Source organism: Neolamprologus multifasciatus, chromosome 8 (assembly GCF_963576455.1).
Source record: "Neolamprologus multifasciatus chromosome 8, fNeoMul1.2, whole genome shotgun sequence".
In the NCBI taxonomy this organism is placed as follows: Eukaryota; Metazoa; Chordata; class Actinopteri; order Cichliformes; family Cichlidae; genus Neolamprologus; species Neolamprologus multifasciatus.
Genome location: NC_140446.1, coordinates 897948 through 917504, shown reverse-complemented (window position 1 = coordinate 917504; position 19557 = coordinate 897948). Strand labels below are relative to the sequence as shown.

General features: G+C 50.3%; 3 protein-coding genes across 6 annotated transcripts; all 3 read left to right on the top strand.

The window, feature by feature from the left end:
- The first annotated feature begins 1060 nt into the window (after positions 1-1060).
- nudt13 (nudix (nucleoside diphosphate linked moiety X)-type motif 13) lies at positions 1061-4507 on the top strand. 4 transcript variants are annotated; one of them, XM_085170293.1, is made up of 9 exons: positions 1061-1180; positions 2454-2668; positions 2742-2884; positions 2961-3068; positions 3154-3260; positions 3404-3529; positions 3592-3703; positions 3782-3936; positions 4051-4507. In XM_085170293.1, the coding sequence occupies exons 1-9, from the start codon at positions 1091-1093 to the stop codon at positions 4243-4245; spliced, it is 1251 nt and encodes a 416-aa protein (XP_085026419.1). In that variant the 5' UTR covers positions 1061-1090; the 3' UTR covers positions 4246-4507. The 4 variants fall into 4 exon arrangements, with proteins under 4 accessions (XP_085026419.1, XP_085026421.1, XP_085026417.1 ...); XM_085170295.1 differs by having other exon boundaries at positions 2559-2668; positions 4051-4506; XM_085170291.1 differs by having other exon boundaries at positions 3592-3936.
- A 293-nt stretch (positions 4508-4800) lies between these two features.
- LOC146512066 (uncharacterized) lies at positions 4801-8215 on the top strand. The gene is made up of 5 exons (XM_085170290.1): positions 4801-5547; positions 6260-6419; positions 6496-6554; positions 6630-6726; positions 6799-8215. The coding sequence occupies exons 1-5, from the start codon at positions 5398-5400 to the stop codon at positions 7821-7823; spliced, it is 1491 nt and encodes a 496-aa protein (XP_085026416.1). The 5' UTR covers positions 4801-5397; the 3' UTR covers positions 7824-8215.
- A 731-nt stretch (positions 8216-8946) lies between these two features.
- Positions 8947-19535, top strand: noc3l (NOC3-like DNA replication regulator). The gene is made up of 21 exons (XM_085170287.1): positions 8947-9100; positions 14185-14389; positions 14478-14604; positions 14690-14844; positions 14926-14997; positions 15109-15239; positions 15314-15475; positions 15566-15659; positions 15743-15918; positions 15988-16116; positions 16200-16331; positions 16846-16926; positions 17020-17120; positions 17301-17373; positions 17460-17523; positions 17970-18041; positions 18123-18304; positions 18536-18664; positions 18776-18873; positions 18993-19077; positions 19152-19535. Exons 1-21 carry the CDS (start codon positions 9092-9094, stop codon positions 19281-19283), a joined length of 2409 nt encoding a protein of 802 aa, XP_085026413.1. The 5' UTR covers positions 8947-9091; the 3' UTR covers positions 19284-19535.
- The last annotated feature ends 22 nt before the right edge of the window (positions 19536-19557 follow it).

Genomic DNA, 19557 nt, shown 5'->3' with positions numbered 1-19557 from the left:
ATAATAATTAAAAAAAATGTTTATTTGCCTGTTACTTCACACCAAATCCGGTCGTTGGTACTTGCTGGCTTGTGTAGCCACGAGGTAACAAAAGCTCAACACTGCCCCCTAGCATCCTGGAGCACATCTGTTGTGTTTTTACATGTTTTGGAGTTTGTACGTGTTTTGTCTCAAGGGGCCACCGTAAATATACTTTTATTTATTCACTCAAATTTTCAGCCTTTTCCTTTTAAACAAATTTAAAGTGAAACAACACAAAACACTGCAAACAACAACACAACTAAATATAAATTAAAATATGCAGAACAAAAAGAAGATGCACATTCTCTATCATATGGACCTGCATGAATAAACTTTCTGAATCCTTTATCATCTGCAACTGAAAATAGTTGTGGATGATTACTATACCTTTCTAATGTGACGTTGTTGTCCCAGGCTCTCTCTCTCTCTCCCTCCCGCTCTGTTCCTGTGCTACTGCGAGTGTAACTACCGCCCCTCCCCCTTCTGCTCAGCGCAAAGCACAAGGCTCGTGTGCGGAGTGAAGCGGGAAAAAGTGCGAGAGAGAGAAAGAGGGTGAGAGAGAGAAAAAACAAACCACGGCTCCCAATAAGGAGCCAGTCGCGTCGTTCAGGTCAAAGAGCCGCTTCGTTCGCGACCGACACATCACTATTGTCTGGGGTGAAAATTGAATATGAAACCTTTATTTATTCAAACTGTGAAACACTGGAAATAAAGTTTAAACAGACAGTTACTGATGGATGTTCAGCCCTGTCAGAGCCACGCTTGTCCACAGTAACCACACTGGCCCCAGTACAATAATAACATTCAAATAATGACGCAACAAACAGTGACATCATATCCCAATTATGTTCATTATATCAAATTAATGTTTTCTATCGTCTAATTAATATAAATTTATATTTTACACACAGTTTTATTTTTAAATACATTTACATTTTAGTTATATCATAATTGATCATAAGCGATAAATTACATGCATGAATCATAATTATAATTCCTGTAAGTGCGGTATTTTCCCTGCAGGGGGCGGTAGTTTGCTTGCTGTTATTGTCGTCAGCAACATGAAAATATGAGCAGAAGAAGAAGCTGTAGCGTCAGGAGCTCCACGGGAAAGAAAGAGACTCACACCAGACTCCGTTCAAAAAGTGGCCGATTTAAGGTCAGAGCTGCAGCTTTAATACAAGAACTGTGTGTGTAACTGTAGACGGTTACTGCAGGTTTCAAGGTGGAGGCTCCCACTGCTGTGGGTGGAGTTAAAGGGCAGATCACGTGGTGATTGGCTCCAGCAGAGTCCAGGCCGTGATCAGCAGCTTTTAACAGCTGGTTATTTGGGTCTAATCGACCTTTGATCTCACTCCGCCTGTTATTCTGAATAACACAGTACATTTGTTTCCAAGGCAACTGACATTAAAACAAAATGCTCCTCTCCTTCCTGCATTGCATGCTGGGAGTGTGAGTGAGTTTGTTTGGGCTGTGTTTTCAGAAACTTTACACCCTGTGGTTGTTCATTGGTTAGAGATAGGTTTATTTCACTGGGTTGTGTAGAAGGAGGAGTTTGAGTTAAGTTTCACTGCTGAGCTGGACACAGACCAGAATTAACCAGGAATTAAAATATACTCATGAGTCAAAGTGACGAGAGTCACTGTAACAGCAGCCAGCTTAGACGGGCTTTAACAGCAGTGATAAGGTCAGCAACATCACCTGTGGGCTTCATCATCGGACCATCGTGCAGCAGGAGCGCCGCAGCGCTGCTCGCATTAACAGTTCAGTGTTCATGATGAGATTCTGTTAAGCTTTTAGTCTTTTTTGGAGCCAGTGGGTGTCGAGGAAAATCCCTCAAAGTCGTTAATTCAGTGGGAAATCAGGAAAACTCGAATGAGAATCTTTTGTCTCTTTATCAGCTACAGGAGGGAACAGTGGACACTGGGAAATTAGTTTTTCCTGCTTTTCCACCACTGCAGTGCTGCAGCTTCGTTACTCGGTTCTCTGCAGCCGAGGTGGTGCGGTGCTTTCAGCAGCAGGTTCTCCGAGAGGGAGCTGGAGGTTCGTGTGCAAGCCTCCACTGCAGAAACGTAGTGGCTCTGCAGTGGGGTCCACGGGTCCACCCTGCTACATTAGTGGGGTGGATGTCCCAGCTACATCACCCCAGCAGCGGTGCTGAGAGTGCTCATATTCCCCAGCACAGCAGCCTTTCCAGCTTTCTCATTGGTCAGGCAGAGATGGGATTCATGCTAACTAGGAGAAAGAAACCGAGGTGGTGCGGTGACAGATGTTGACCTCGTGTTCGAGGGTCTGACTGCTTATAAAACGGCGGCACATCCACATGTGAAGACTGAACTCTGATGCTGTGCGTCTGTGAACACGTGCAGTAATATTTCCCTCTTTCTTTGTGTAACTGTTGACATAGAGTTGTTTCAAAAGTCAAAGGTCAGAGGTCAAAGGTCTCCTCCTCTCTGAGGTTGTCAGTCACAGGTCCGGTGAGCGTTTGTCCTTCAGAGAATCAGGTGTGGAGGTCATCCGCTGTCACCTGTCTGCAGGTAGGAGACCCCGCCCACATCATAGCCATGCTGAGGTCTCTGAGGCTCCTCCTCTCAGGCCTGAAAACGCAGCCGAGCCGCTGCTGCTCCAGCTTCGTGTCCAGGATGAGGTAACTCGTTATTTTGCTCGATTACTGATCAGTCGGTCGATCGATGGGCTGATCAGCTGATCTGTCCTTTCAGGTATGTGAACAGGCTGAAGGAGGACGACGAGGCGTGCGCGGCGGCGCTGAAGGATGGCTCCATCTTCCTCTTCCACCGCTTGTCTCCTCTGCTGCGACGCCCCGACGCCAGAACCTTCAGCCCAGCAGCTTTCACCTGCTCAGGTACAGAACCGGAGCGAGCAGCGCTGAGGACCTCAGTCAGGTGACATTCCTGCTGAGATGCTTTTTCGTGTTCCAGATGTGCAGTTGGTCCTACAGAGGCTCGGTTCAGACGGGTCGCAGCTGAAGGAGGCCGTTCTGATTGGCTGTTCTGAGCAGAACCAGGCTCAGTTCTGTCTGGATGTCGGTGAGAACGATTGAAATCCAGATCCCTGCATTGTGAGCTCGCCAGCGCCATGTTCCTGACTCTGGAGGTTCTGGTGTCTGTTCAGGAGAACTGGACCAGGCGGCGGTGGAGGAAGCCTCTCAGGGGACCTTCATCGATCTGAGGAAGGCCTTCTTTCTGCTGCCCGCAGCTGCGGCGCCTCTAGTGTCCAAGGTGAGTGATGCAGCTGACCTCTGATACCCACCTGTTCGGTTCTGGTACCAAATCAGGAACATTTCAGCACCGTCCCACCAAACCGATGCTGATACCGCCCAGTAGAAGAGTCACACAGTAGTCCGTGTGTCCTGACCCCGCAGGGTCAGGCGCTGCTGCGTTGGCATCAGACCAGCAGATTCTGCGGCGCTTCGGGCCAGCCGACTCAACGAAACCGAGCAGGCAGCCAGAGGTTCTGCAGCAGCAGCTCCACCGTCTACTACCCGAAGGTAACGTCCTCGGTGCAGAACTGAACCAGAACCGAGCCGGGTCTGACTGTTTGTGTCTACAGATGTCTGCGGTGGCGGTCGCCCTGGTGTCTGATGGGAGTCGGTGTCTGCTGGGCCGCCAGCCAACCTTCCCACGTGGACTCTACAGCGCGCTGGCTGGCTTCTGTGACATGGGTCAGACTCACCTGTGTGTGTGTTTGTGTGTTTGTGTGTGTGTAGAACTCACCTGTGTGTGTGTGTGTGTGGTTCCAGGTGAGACTCTAGAGGAGGCGCTCTGCAGGGAGGTGGCGGAGGAGGTGGGTCTGGAGATCCAGAGCATCTCCTACAGCTCCTCGCAGCACTGGCCGTTCCCGCACAGCTCCTTCATGCTGGGCTGCCACGCCTTGGTTAGCCCCGCCCACACTCAGGTGAGCTCACAGGTGATTATTGAGGTTGTGTAATCAGGGCGAGGAGAAGCGAGCTCGGAGCTCCTCATACTCAGTGATGTAGTGTCATGTGACCTGCTCTCGTTTCCTGTGCAGCTGAGCGTGGACAACTCAGAGCTGGAAGATGCTCGCTGGTTCACCATGGACGAAATCACCCGCGCCCTCCAGGTGAAAGCTCCGCCCAGGAGAGGCGACCCCCCCATCATCTGGCTTCCTCCGAAACACGCCCTCGCCAACCGCCTCATCAGGGAGTGGGTGGAGCAGCAGCGGCAGAGTGAGGGCGGAGAGTGATGGAGGCGGAGCTGCAGTCGGAGTCATCAGATCACACCTGAAACACGGATGTTTCACCTCCGCTCCTGAGATCTCACAGTTCAGAAGTCCATTCAGATTCTGTCTGATTTTAGCCTCCTTCACAGCTCTAACCTGTGACCTTATTGAAAGAAACTTTTAATGTGAAAAACATTCAGTCAGTCACGACAGGAAGCAGCTCGTGGACTCTGACCTGCTGATGTTTCCTCCAAACTGGTTTTAATTTTCAATAAAAATCCCAGAATGGAAAAAAGCTTGTGCTCGGTTTCTTTTGTCTGAGAAAGAATCAGCAAACACCAGCGTTCACTCATCAAACGTCCGATTTAACAAACGAGCTGTCCGAGGGGCGTTCGAGGCCGCGGGGTCTCACCTGTCCAGGTTTACCTGAGGGCTCACAGGACAGACATGAACTCGGGTGGAAGAGAAACATTTTCACTGCCCTGCTTCTGCTCAGCTTTTATTTTGGTATTTCCTGTGAAACACTGGAGGGACGTGATTGATCACTTTTCTTCTGTGGTATCTGTCCTCCGGGCTCACTCAGGATAACGCAGTTTGTGATGACAGGTTTGCTCTGCTCGTCCTCAGAGTGTGAGGAAGCTCCCAGGATAAATGAATCAGTCAGGTTTGTGAGATTCGTATCAGGACGATAAATAAATGAGACCGACTGCCCTGCTGCAGCTTTGACCCAGAGTGACATGTTCTTCTCTGTACACCAAAGATTTCTGTTTATCATCATGTTTCTGATTGGATGGCTGTAAATGGAAATAGAGCAAAACGTTTTTTATTGAAAGTGTTTATTTGTTTGATTTTTAGATGAAAAAATAAATATTTAGCTACTCGTTGGAGGCACAAACCGTAACGTGTAACCTGATCCAGCCCAGAAACAGGCGGAACGAAAGTCAGACATCCGTGAGCTCTGTCCGGATCACAGTTAGAAACGGAAGCGGCTTCCTGTTTGAACCGGAAGCCAGAGCAGCTCTTGGTGCAACCCCCCGTGTAGTTCGGGTCTGTGGGTCGGATCAGACTGGACTCTCGGTTCTTTCCTCCGGGCCCTCTGTCCTCTGAGTAACCGCTGAGAGCGGCCCGAGGTCCCGCTGATGGTCGGCAGGGCTCCGCGGCCTGTCAGCCCGCAGGATGAGCTTCTCCGCCGGCCTGCACACACAGCTGGCCGCCGTCATGGAGTCCCTCGTCCACGCTGCAGTGGCGGAGCTGAAGAAGCTGGTGGAGGCCGGAGAGGAGCCTACTCTGCTGACCAGAGAGAGGACGGAGAGCCGCGAGAGGATGGTGAGGAGCGCGGACTGCCTGGTGTGGCGGTGTAGCTGGTTGCCCAGTGTAGCTGGTGTTGCGATGTAACTGGTGACTCAGTTTAACTGGTGTGGCGGTGAAACTGGTGACCCAGACTAACTGGTGTGGTGGTGTGACTGGTGGCCCAGACTAACTGGTGTGATGGTGAAACTGGTGACCCAGTCTAACTGGTGTGTTGGTGAAACTGGTGACCCAGTCTAACTGGTGTGTTGGTGAAACTGGTGACCCAGACTAACTGGTGTGGTGGTGTGACTGGTGGCCCAGACTAACTGGTGTGATGGTGAAACTGGTGACCCAGTCTAACTGGTGTGACTGGTGACCCAGACTAACTGGTGTGATGGTGAAACTGGTGACCCAGTCTAACTGGTGTGGTGGTGTGACTGGTGACCCAGTCTAACTGGTGTGATGGTGGGACTGGTGACCCAGTCTAACTGGTGTGATGGTGTGACTGGTGACCCAGTCTAACTGGTGTGACTGGTGACCCAGACTAACTGGTGTGATGGTGAAACTGGTGACCCAGTCTAACTGGTGTGGTGGTGTGACTGGTGACCCAGTCTAACTGGTGTGATGGTGGGACTGGTGACCCAGTCTAACTGGTGTGATGGTGTGACTGGTGGCCCAGACTGTAGCTGGTGGTGGTTGTATAGTTTTGACCGTTGTCATGGTGACGGTGTGTGACCTCTGACCTCAGGTGCTGTTCGCCTCCATCATGGAGACTCTGGGGAACGAGGCTCTGGGGAAGATCCTCAACCTGCTGGATGAAGTCGGGCTGACGGCAGCGCCGCCATCGGGCCGCGGCGCCCGACGACTGCAGACGAGCGTACTCAACGTGCTCAGCAACGCCCACATCGGTAAGTATTGGCCCCGCCCAAAGACTCCACCCCGAGCCTCAGTGACGTCACCCTGACTGTGTTATGTTTGTGGCAGAGCTCGAGCACTCGTACGGACTCCGGCAGCAGGGCGGCGACTCAGCCACGCCCCCTCAGGTAAGCCTCCTGCTCTGGCTCACCTGTGCTGCGTTCACTGACCGTGACTGAGTGTATGTATATGTGTCCCTGCAGACCAGTTCGAAGCAGGAGGAGGAGGAGACGCCGCTGGTGCTGGCGGTCACCATTAAGGACGAGCACGGGAACATCGACCTGGGCGCAATCGCAGAGAGTGAGTGCTCGACCGCGGCAGGAAGTACGCCCGCACGTGTGATGGTCTGATCAGCTGTGCTTATTCTTTCAGGAGCCGAGGTGGAGGCGGCGCCACCGGACGAGTCGGAGCGGCTGTTGTCCCCATTGAAGATGACGAGCCCGGCGGGCTTCGTGCTGGAGAGCGTCACCTGGAAGTACTTCACGTGCACGGCGTGCGGGAAGTCCTTCTCATCTCAGAGCAACCTCAATACGCACCTGCGCGTGCACACGGGAGAAAAGCCATTTTTGTGCAGCGTGTGCGGCCGCACCTTTCGCCAGCGGCAGGGAATGGAGAGCCACATGCGCACGCACACGGGCGAGCGGCCCTTCGAGTGCCCGCAGTGCGGCAAACGCTTCTCCAAGCAGGGCCAACTGAAAGCGCACGCCGTCGTGCACACGGGCGAGAAGCCGCACGCCTGCGACCAGTGCGGCCGCCGCTTCAATCTGCCGCAGAACCTGCAGCGCCACAAGCGGACGCACGCAGGCGCCAAGATCTTCGTGTGCAAGGCATGCGGGAAGGGATTCACGCGCGCCGTCACGCTGCGCACGCACCAGCTGATCCATACCGGCCAGAAGCCGTTCAGGTGTGAGCAGTGCCACAAAGCTTTCCGGCACGCCGTCAACCTCAGGAACCACCAGCGCACGCACAGCGGCGCCCGCCCCTTCGCCTGCGACCTCTGCGGGAAAAGCTTCCGGCAGGCGGTGAACCTCAAGATCCACCGCCGCACGCACACGGGCGAGCGGCCCTTCTGCTGCCGCCAGTGCGGGAAGACGTTCAGCCAGCAGAGCAGCCTGATCTCGCACGGGCGCACGCACTCCGGCGAGAAGCCGTTTGCGTGCGGTGCCTGCGACAAGAAGTTCAACAACAGCAACAGCCTGAAGCTGCACACACGCGTGCACACGGGCGAGAAGCCGTATGCCTGCGACGTCTGCGGCAAGAGCTTCAGCCAGGGCAGCCACCTGCGCACGCACAAGCGCCACCTGCACGCCGGTGGGAAGCAGTACATCTGCGACCGCTGCGGCAAACGCTACGCCGACCAGCGCAACCTGAAGCTGCACAAGTGCGGCTACGCCTGAAGGGCCCGGAGGGCTTGAGTGTGCAGGGGGCGGGGCCTCTGATTCGGCAAACAGACTCTGGCTGTTCCTTACACTCTGATTGGTTGCAATCTGAGTCGATGGTTTCAGAGACACGATGGACCGCAGACACCTGTGCAGGAGCACACCTGTCCACCTGCTGCCTTAATGGGACGGCGCGCCGTTTCGGCTTACGCATGACGTCATCACTGAGGTCACTGTGAACACTGATAATACTCTGACGTGAACTTTAATTTGAAAAGGTTTTGATGACATGAAGTGACCTTTCAAAATAAAAAAATGTTTATTTTTGTTCTGAAATGTTTGTTTATCATTTTATAAAGTGACGTAAGAAGACAAACATCCTGCAGGACGGATCCATGAATAATAAAAATAAAAATAATAATCAATAAAAAGTGTTGGTGATCAATCTGAGGAGCACGAGGTGAGCGACTGCAGCTTCCTGTTTCATCAGCAGGTGCAGCACACCTGTCAGCACATTCCTGAGGCCCATCGAGAATAAAGTCTAAAAAGTTAATGAGAAAAATAAATGTTAATACTTTAAAAGGTGGGGGCATGGTCACAGAAGGTGGTTTGGGTGTGATGTCAGCGAGCGCCGCACAGAACGCCGCCGTTCTGTGAACGTTTATGGATAAAAAATTTAGCTAAAAGTATTAACAAATTTATCATAAAAAACATTTATCATTCTTCTTGGGGAACTTAAAGAAAAAGAAGAAAACATTTTCCCATCGTAAAGAAAACTCCCTTAAAATGTGGACAATGACAAAACCCTCCAGCTGTTAGTCATCACGTGTTCCGTGTCACATGACCTACTCCACCTCAGGTCCTCAAGAAAGTTTCAAGGTCCTGGAAGGTGCATAGAGAACACGCCCAGAAAGCATGGCAGGACCTCAGGGAGTCTGAATCCGAGGGAAAATAATCAGATTACACACACACACTTTTCTCTTGAGTCTGTTTGAAGCAACATCGGTAAATCTCCCCGTGGAGGCCTCACGGAGAGCCGTAGGCCGTCTGAGGCGCGCTCCAGTCCAGCAAAAAAAAAACTGGTCCCGTCCTCCGGCCGCTGGGGGCGCTGTCCTCTCGTCACAGAAGGGCTGTTACTTTTCTGTTTCCGGGTCTTTGGAGAGCAACGTGTGGAGGCAACCCGCATCTCGGCACCAAAACACTCCGACACTCCGAACTAAAGTGACCGAGCGGGAACGACTGTAGTCCGGCCTGACACATCGGAGACACCGGAACGTCCTGCAGCCATGGGCCCGGTGAGTGAGCGGCTTAAATCCACCGTTTAATGAACGGAGTCTGGTCTGAGAGAACAAACATGCTCAAAGCGGCTGTGTCCTCACAGCCTGAGTCCACAGAAAAACCCACGATCTTAGAGTCAGGCTTATTTTAAAACAGCTCCCGGGTGTTCAGAGGGGTACCAGAGCCCCAAAATAACGGCGGAGTGTGGTCCGAGCACACACGGTGATGCGCCTCCATCAGAGCTGCTTTACGTCTGACAACATCACAAACGGTCACGTGGAAGGATCCAGTGTCTGATGGTCTGCCATCAGACACTCTGTCCCCACTCAGGAAAGAAACACACCTCATCATCCACCCAGCTACGCAGCACATGTAGTTTCCTGTAGTACCAGGAAGTGTGAGGTAGTACTGTGTAGTGTGAGGTAGTACTGTGTAGTGAGAGGTAGTACTGTGTAGTGAGAGGTAGTATGAGGTAGTACTGTGTAGTGAGAGGTAGTATGAGGTAGTACTGTGTAGTGTGAGGTAGTACTGTGTAGTGAGAGGTAGTATGAGGTAGTACTGTGTAGTGTGAGGTAGTACTGTGTAGTGAGAGGTAGTACTGTGTAGTGTGAGGTAGTACTGTGTAGTGAGAGGTAGTACTGTGTAGTATGAGGTAGTATGAGGTAGTACTGTGTAGTGTGAGGTAGTACTGTGTAGTGAGAGGTAGTATGAGGTAGTACTGTGTAGTGTGAGGTAGTACTGTGTAGTGAGAGGTAGTACTGTGTAGTGTGAGGTAGTACTGTGTAGTGAGAGGTAGTACTGTGTAGTGAGAGGTAGTATGAGGTAGTACTGTGTAGTGTGAGGTAGTACTGTGTAGTGAGAGGTAGTACTGTGTAGTGTGAGGTAGTACTGTGTAGTGAGAGGTAGTACTGTGTAGTATGAGGTAGTACTGTGTAGTGAGAGGTAGTACTGTGTAGTGTGAGGTAGTACTGTGTAGTGAGAGGTAGTACTGTGTAGTGAGAGGTAGTACTGTGTAGTGAGAGGTAGTACTGTGTAGTATGAGGTAGTACTGTGTAGTATGAGGTAGTACTGTGTAGTGTGAGCTAGTACTGTGTAGTGAGAGGTAGTACTGTGTAGTATGAGGTAGTACTGTGTAGTGAGAGGTAGTACTGTGTAGTGAGAGGTAGTACTGTGTAGTATGAGGTAGTACTGTGTAGTGAGAGGTAGTACTGTGTAGTGAGAGGTAGTACTGTGTAGTGAGAGGTAGTACTGTGTAGTATGAGGTAGTACTGTGTAGTATGAGGTAGTACTGTGTAGTGAGAGGTAGTACCGGGGCTCTGGACTAACTTTTTGACTTGGGCGCACTCAGATTTTTCCACTGCATCGCTTATCACCGCAGTTTTACATGAGCACTTTCTTTGGGGGGAGTCCATACAGACAATATTCATTTCTAAATTGTTAACTAACAAACTTGTGCTTAAAATGCTTTGTCAATATTGTAGAAAATGTTAAACTTAATCATCATCTCGGCTCCTCTGACGACCTGTCTGCTGCTGAAAGGCAGCGTTAGAGGGGACACTTGGGCATTTATTGCAGCATTTAATGTGTTTCCTGGATACACTGCTGCTTTTTCCGTGTCAGAGCTGGCTGTGAACTTCAGACGGATCAGGCCTTAACTTAACAAAAAAGTTATCAATAGTTCTCTTCCTCTTTTCTTATTACAGCTACATCCACTTCTGTCAGGCCTAGGCTGCTCACTAGGGCTGGGCATCATCACTGATTTCTATTCGATTCCGGTTCTCAACGTCCTGATTCAATTCAATTTAGCCTCAAACAGTCAGAAATATTATAATTCTGATCATTTATCAGCACTGATACATGTGAGACTTCATCAGTGTTGTGAACATCACAGCAGATACTTTGTGTGAAAGTAACTGAGAATAAAACAGAAAAACATGAAGGAGATTTTCCTGGTCTGGCTTTTTATAGCAGATAACCTTAAAAATATTCTGTAATTTTAAGAAGTTTAAATTTCTTCAGTATTGAGCAGCAGAAATGAGGCTTTCTTGTCCGAGGTCATTTAAGTGAAAAAAGAAAAAGACAGCGATGTAAACAACGGTAGACTGGTGGGTGATAAGCGAATGAATAACACAGAAAACAGAGATTGGAGACGGGAAACTGTTCCTGAAGTACACAGAGAGAGAGAGAGCTGTGCAGGAAGTGTGATTTTTATCGTGGTGGAAGCAAAACAGCAAAAGTCAGAGGGAATTCATGACGACATTGGTTAAATGTGAAGCGCAGTTTGCTGCTTCTTTTGCTGCTGGGTCTGCGAATTTTGGTTGGAGAGACAAAACCTGCAGCGCAAAAAAGACGTAAACACAGAGCGGAGCCGACGCATCAGAATCGCTGAGCTCCGACAGCGTCTCCGACAGCGTGTCCGACGGCATAGCCGACGGCGTGTCCGTGTTCGGGCCGTCGGCTGGGAAAGCCGAGAAAGACAAAGCTGATTCTGGTGCGTCGGCTCTGTGTTTACGTCTTTGTGTGGAATCCGTTAATGAATCGATATCACTTTATTCAAACTACTCACCTCTCTCTCCACCTGCACTTTCAACTGGACCACGGCCAATCAGAGAGGTCCCGCCCCTGACTATCTCTGATTGGTTTAGTCCACGATAGGGATGTGTGCCTGTTGTTAACCACATGGAGAGTTGGAGAGATTAATTTTTTTGTTACCCGAACAGAGAGGTAGTACTGTGTAGTAGGGCTGGGCGATATATCGAGTTTTTAAAAAATATCGATATATTTTTATACGAGATATAAGATGTGACAATATCCTTTATATCGATATAGTCTATGTTACGTTATAATTATACTTGTGGAGCCACAAGTTTGCCTCTCTTTCGTCCACTTTTGTCTTTACGCAACATTACTCAGCCTCGCCTCTCCTTCACTGAACACAACTCCCCCTCCTCCCCCATAGCTTCACCTGCAGGAAGCGACAAGATGGACACGGCAAATCTCCGTTAACGAGTTACTGCGCATCGCCCCGTGCGTAGCTAGCTAACCACGCTAACGAGCTAACCACGCTAACGCCATGCAGCCCAGAGGCGCTGCACAGCCTAAAATCCTTTCATTCTCTCAAAAGTTGACAGCGCGCCTTATGTATGAATTCTGGTTGTGGTTGATGGCCGCGAACCGATTTTATGTGGAACACGGCGCTCAGCAATCTGTCAAAAAATGTTTTAGTACGACTTTGGTAAGTTTCGGTGCTGCACCGGTTGATGGATTGTCAGAGCATTACGGCTACCGAGGAGCCTCGCGGAGTGATACGTACTGTGCTTCAACGTAATATTACCCTACTGTGTATAAGGACCATAAATGGCACCTGTTAAGAGACGTGGTTACGAAGAGGATTTCAAACTCAATGCTGTCAGTCAATTCAATTCAATTCAATTTTATTTATAAAGCGCCAAATCACAACAAATGTCGCCTCAAGGCGCTTCATAGATACAGAGAAAAGCCCAACAATCATATGACCCCCTATGAGCAAGCACTTTGGCGACAGTGGGAAGGAAAAACTCCCTTTTAACAGGAAGAAACCTCCGGCAGAACCAGGCTCAGGGAGGGGCGGGGCCATCTGCTGCGACCGGTTGGGGTGAGAGAAGGAAGACAGGATAAAGACATGCTGTGGAAGAGAGACAGAGGTTAATAACAGATATGATTCAATACAGAGAGGTCTGTTAACACATAGTGAGTGAGAAAGGTGACTGGAAAGGAAAAACTCAATGCATCATGGGAATCCCCCGGCAGCCTACATCTATTGCAGCATAACTAAGGGAGGATTCAGGGTCACCTGGTCCAGCCCTAACTATATGCTTTAGCAAAAAGGAAGGTTTTAAGCCTAATCTTGAAAGTAGAGATAGTGTCTGTCTCCTGAATCCAAACTGGAAGCTGGTTCCACAGAAGAGGGGCCTGAAAACTGAAGGCTCTCCCTCCCATTCTACTTTTAAATACTCTAGGAACAACAAGTAGGCCTGCAGAGCGAGAGCGAAGTGCTCTAATAGGGTGATATGGTACTACAAGGTCATTAAGATAAGATGGGGCCTGATTATTTAAGACCTTGTATGTGAGGAGCAGGATTTTGAATTCTGGATTTAACAGGAAGCCAAAACAGGAGAAATCTGCTCTCTCCTTCTAGTCCCTGTCAGTACTCTTGCTGCAGCATTTTGGATTAACTGAAGGCTTTTCAGGGAGTTTTTTGGACATCCTGATAATAATGAATTGCAGTCGTCCAGCCTGGAAGTAATAAATGCATGAACTAGTTTTTCAGCGTCACTCTGAGACAGGATATTTCTAATTTTAGAGATGTTGCGCAAATGGAAGAACGCAGTCTTACATATTTGTTTAATATGTGCGTTGAAGGACATGTCCTGGTCAAAAATGACTCCAAGGTTCCTCACAGTGTTACTGGAGGCCAAGGTAATGCCATCCAGAGTAAGAATCTGGTTAGATACCATATTTCTAAGCTTTTCAGCGCCGAGTACAATGACCTCAGTTTTATCTGAGTTAAGAAGCAAGTCACACAGTAGAAGTTGGGAACAGAGCAGCTGTGAAATCTGTCTTTGTTACTATGCTCAGCGTCTGTTAGTTTACATTTTGACTGCACAATTATGAGCTTTTTGTTATGCACAAAAACAACATTGTTTTCTTTTATTTATGGAGCATGATTATTTAATAAATGCTCATAATTTATTTTTGAGTAAATTTTATGTACATTTATGCTCCATGTTAATAAAAGTGCCTGTGTGACATCTGGGACACAGCTTTGACTAAGAACTCTCTTTTTGTTCTTACTTTATGGCTTTAAAAAAATAAATCGAGATATATATCTTATATCGCCGTCCAGGTAAAAAATATCGAGATATGAATTTTGGGTCATATCGCCCAGCCCTACTGTGTAGTGAGAGGTAGTGTTGAGGCGTCTGAGCGCCACGCCCACACTGAGTCCAGTAAATCAGCAGCTCGAGACGCCGAGTTCGTTTCTGATTGGTGGGTTTAGAGTCGGGTCGCACCGCGACCGCATCGCTGAACACCTCTCCTTCTTTCCTCTGACGCTCCGCAGCCTCGCTCGAAGAAGCGGCGGCCGACGTTTCACCGCCTGCTGAAGACGAGCGGCGTGAAGCTGGAGAACAAGCTGAAGAACCGCCAGCTGAAGCAGCAGAACGTCGCCAAGAAGCAGCGCAAGGAGCAGAAAAGGCTGAGGCAGGCGGTGAAGGGCGCCGTGGGCGAAACGCCCCGCCCCCTGGAGACGTACAGGAAGAGACCAGGTGAGCGGCAAACGATCACGTGATTACTAACGTCTGCTGTAAACCAATCAGAGACCAGAACTGTCTGACCCTGCTCCTGCTTGTGCAGAGGAGGAGGAGGAGGAGGAGGAGTTTCTGGAGAGCCTGCCCACAGACATGATGGAGCAGGAAGACCTGCAGCAGATGACCGCCATGGCTCGCCAGGCGTCCTTCATCACCAGGGACCTGTCGTCATGGTAACTCCAACACACACACACACCATATTTAGATGTGATGCGCAGTGACTGAGGTGCGTTTGTGTGGTGCGGCGTGGCGTCCCAGCGGGCCGGTGCATGGCGGGAAGAAGCGGAAATCGGACGTAGCTCGCAGCTACGAGAAGGTTCCCAGGAAGATGGCGAGGACGGAGGAAAAGGAAGTGATCCACCTGCTGCCGATCAAAGACAAGACGGGCGTGATCCCACAGAGCGTCGAGAGGGGTACGGCGTGCTGCGTTGATCGCTGATCGATCCGATTGGTTCTCTGTGGCTGTGTCGAAACGTCTCGCTCTCTTCTTTCAGTGGTGGCGAAGCAGCCGGAGGAGGAGGAGCAGGGGGAGGAGCAGGAGGAGGAGCCTGATGACGTCGACACAGGTATGAGGAGCAATCAGAACTTCTGGAATAAGAATTAACGTCCTGAGGCACGGCGGGGTAAACGCCTCCGTGACGAGGCGTCCTCTCATGTGTCACGCGTCCTCCTTGCAGAGGCGGAGCCACCGAGCTGCCAGGAGATGACGCCGGCGCAGAGAGAGCGGCTCAGGAATCAGAAGCTTAACGAGAGGAAGCTGACCATCGCCGGCCTGGCGTCGGCCATCGTGTCGGACCCCATCGGCAGCGTAAGGCCGGGCGCCGCTCTGGGATCAGGGCGTGGCGTGTATGCGTGTGTTTAACGTGATGTCGTGTGCGACAGATAAAGCGCGTGAAGGAGCTGCGGGGGATGCTGATGGAGGCCGACCCCAGCGTGGCGGTGACGGTCAGGAAGCTGGTGATGGTTTCTTTGATGGAGGTCTTCAAAGACATCGCCCCCACCTACAGGATCCGACCTCTGACCTCGGCGGAGAAGACCGCTAAGGTGCGTTTGTGAGTTTGTTCGTAGAGGAAGCGCCCGGCGGCGGGTCGCCGCGGTCGCCATGTTTTAACCTGCTGCTTCTGCCGCTTCCAGGTGAAGAAGGAGACGCAGGTGCTGCGAGAGTTCGAGGAGGGTTTGGTGAGTCAGTACAAGTTCTACCTGGAGGACCTGGAGCAGACCGTCAAAGGTACGCCGCCGTCACCATAGCAACGGCCACACACTGACACCCGCACACCTCACGGCGCCCTGACCGCTCATCTCCGCCCACAGACTGGAAGCAGAAGAAGAAGAAGCGCAGTCAGGCGGTGGCGCTGCAGGCGTACGGCGGGCTGGCCGAGGTCGCCGTGCGCTGCCTGTGCGAGCTGCTCGTCGCTCTGCCTCACTTCAACTTCCACAACAACGTCGTGGTCGTCCTGGCGCCGCTGATGAACGACTCCACCAAGAAGGTGAGTCTCACGGGCGCCGCGGCCCGGCCCAGCGTTGTGCGACGCCTTCACGTGCTCTTTGTGTTTCAGGTGTCCGTCATGTGCTGTGACGCGTTCAGGAAGCTCTTCCAGCAGGACAGAGCGGGCGGGGCCTCGCTGGCCACAGTGCGAGTCATCTCCGGCCTTGTGAAGAGCCTGAACTACAACGTCCGACCCGAGGTAACGAACGAAACGTCTCCAGGCCACGCCCACTCCGAGAAGACTCTGTTGATCAATTATTGCTGTTAACTCCGCCCCCCCAGCTGCTGCGGACGCTGCTGAGTCTGAGGATTAAAGAGGTGGAGATGAAGAAGGACATCGAGGCTGCGGCACCAAAGAAGAAGTTCATGACCAACAAGGAGAGGAAGAAGAACCTGTCGAGGATGCAGAGGAAGGTAAACCCGAGTCCTTATTGGTTGTTTCAGCGGTCGGCTCCGCCCCTGACAGCCCCGTTAACGAGGCCTCGTTCATTTTAAGGGCTGAAGCTGCAGCAGCAGTGAGAGAAACTCAGGCTTTAGAAACAGGAACACGTGTTCGTTAAAAAAACATCAGCACAAAGAGACGATCTGCTAATGATCACAAGGTAAAAAAAGAATATGAGCGAAACGAGTAGAAAATATTTTTCATTTAAAATAAACTCAAACATAATAATGTGAGAATAAGAGAATGTTAATATTACTGGGGCAAAATATAAGAAACAATTCTTACAATAACCTGAGCAACAAAGTAACAAAGTAACAAAGACACGAGAAGAACATGTGAGTCAGAATAAAATGTTACTACATGTTTGTGCTAATAAGAAGCTTTAAAAACTCAGGGATTTCTCAGTCCGTCCAGCAGGGGGCAGTGAGAGACACCAACCTGTGTGTGTGTGTGTGTGTGTGTGTGTGTGTGTGTGTGTGTGTGTAGTGGAAGAAGGCTGAGGAGAAGCTGGAGAAGGAGCTGCTGGAAGCCGAAGCCTCAGAGAGCAAAGACAAGAAGATCAAGCTGGTGAGTTGAAAGGTCACGAGCGTGTACGGTGAGAGGAAGGACACTCCTCCTCCTCCTCCTCCTCCTCCTCACCCCTCTGCTCTTCCTCTCCAGCACACAGAGACGCTGAACATCGTCTTCCTCATTTACTTCAGGATTTTGAAGAAGGCTCAGAAATCAGTTCTTCTCCCTGCAGTTCTGGAGGGGCTCGCGAAGTACGCACACACACACACACACACATACACACGCACGCGCGCGCACACACACACACACACACACATACACACGCACGCGCGCGCCCACACACACACACACACACACACACACACACACACACACACACACACACTCTGTAGTACTACTATAGTGCTGAATATGATGTCATTTCCTGTCAGTTTTGCTCACCTCATCAACCTGGAGTTCTTTGATGACCTGCTCAACGTGCTGCAGGACCTCATCCAAGCAGGAGTGAGTGTTCATATTTGACCCCGCCCCCTGCAGTCACCTGCTAGTTTGGTTCTTTATTTATTTTTGTGGTTTATTTATACCTGCAGGATTTGTCCAATAAGGAGACGCTGCACTGCATCCAGACCGTCTTCACCATCCTGTCAGGACAAGGTCAGACTCTGTGTGTGTGCTCGTATATCTGACTTGTGAAGACCTTAGTCTGATGAAGACCTTTGAGGCCATTTTAAATATTTTTGTTGTATGATCACAAGAAGTCAGGACCTTCTTTGTGTATCAACGTCGAGACATTTGTGGAAAACACTGGGATGTTTATGTAAATAAGCTGCACTAACGAGTTGTTTTAAAGGTTCAGACTTGTAGTCCTGGGAATAAGTAAGGGTCCCCTCAAGTGAGATAGACAAACATGTGTGTTCGTGTTCGGGTCACAGAGGCACATGTGCAGCACTGCTCAGCAACAGCACTGGCTACAGTTTATTCTCACTGAGATACACCAATAAATTATTTTTAAAAACTCTTTGAAAAGGAGGTGTGTTTCCTGCTCATGATGTCACTTCCTGTTGAGTTTCCTGGATCAATGAAGTTTGTTTGTGTATCAGGTGACGTCCTGAACATCGACCCGCTCAACTTTTACTCTCAGTTATATAAACTGCTGCCCAGGCTCCACGCAGGTCAGTTAGCCTCACTTTAACCGGCAGTATGACATCACACGTCACATGATTGTTTTAACAGCCACGCTTTGAATTCCTCAGGGGCGCCCAATGATGACGCCATCATTGTACTGCGGTGTCTGGACGCAATGCTGACCCGCCGCAGGAAGCAGGTGACCCTACAGAGGGCGATGGCGTTTGTCAAAAGGCTGAGCACGATCAGTCTGCACGTAATGCCCAACGCCAGCGTGGGAATTCTTGCCGCCAACCGAGCCACGATGCATGTGAGTCTGAACGTGTGTGTTGACATCCTGTCTTCCTCCCCTCGTCCCCAACCGCTCTCTCAGATCGCCGTTGTTGCTATATAAAATCCTGAATTCAGTCACTTGAAAAGCTGTGTGGTTACCTAACAGCTGCTCAGTAATTCAAGTAGTTGTACAGGTAGAAGTTTGACGTGTGTGTGTGTGTGTGTGTGTGTGTGTGTGTGTGTGTGTGTGTGTGTGTGTCTTTCTCAGTCCTTCCCAAAGTGTGACTTCCTGCTGGACAACGAGATTCAGGGCAGTGGGTTCTACCTGCCGGAGCTCGACGAACCTGAACACTGCAACGCTCAGAACACAGCACTGTGGGAGCTACACACACTGCAGGTATACACACACTGCAGACACACACACTGCAGACACACACACAGGTATGCAGGTGCACACATGGCCTCACGTGTTCCTGAATGTAGCTGCGCGGTGTTTGTGCTCTTTCAGAGACATTACCACCCGGTCGTGCGGCGGTTTGCAGTCCACCTGAGTCAGGGCGCTCCCTCTGAAGGCTCGGCGGCGCTCAGTGCGGAGCTGAGTCGCAGGTACACACACACCACCTGTGTTTAATCAGAAAGCTCGGCCTGTGTGAGGATCAGTGAAAACGGTGTACTGCGCCTTTAAAAGTTTAGTTTTTCTGAAGTGTGAACGTTGCCCCCTGCAGGTCATCTGTGGAGCTGTTTGACGACTACAGCATCAAAGATATGACCTTTAACCCCCCTGTAGCATCACGAAGCCTCAAGAAGAAGGTTTGAAAGTCAAACTAAAATATTTTAAAGTTTAGTGAGTCATGATGACCGACTGTCGCTTTGCTTTGTGTCAGGGTCATTTTGTGGTCGGAGCGACGCTGCTTGACGGCGAGTTGCAGAGAAGAATCGAGCGCGCCCTGACCGCCGCCGAGGACACACAGCTGGACTTTACTGCAGCACACACACACAAAACCACCCAGCACTGACACACACACACATAAAATAAAACAACATTTTATGGCCATCAGGAGAGGAAGTACAGCTGCAACCTGATAGGCAGACCTTCAAAATAAAAGCCCAAAGCCCTTCAGGGGTGGAGTTGGACTGTTTTCATCATGTTGATGTGAAGAGTTGTGATGTTGGGCAACCCGATGAGTCGATGCGGAGTGCCCGGTTTGATCGCCATGACTGTGCTGTTTAAATGTCAGATATTAAAAATAAAGACCAGAAAAACTCTTCTTTAACATTTTAGCTGCTTTT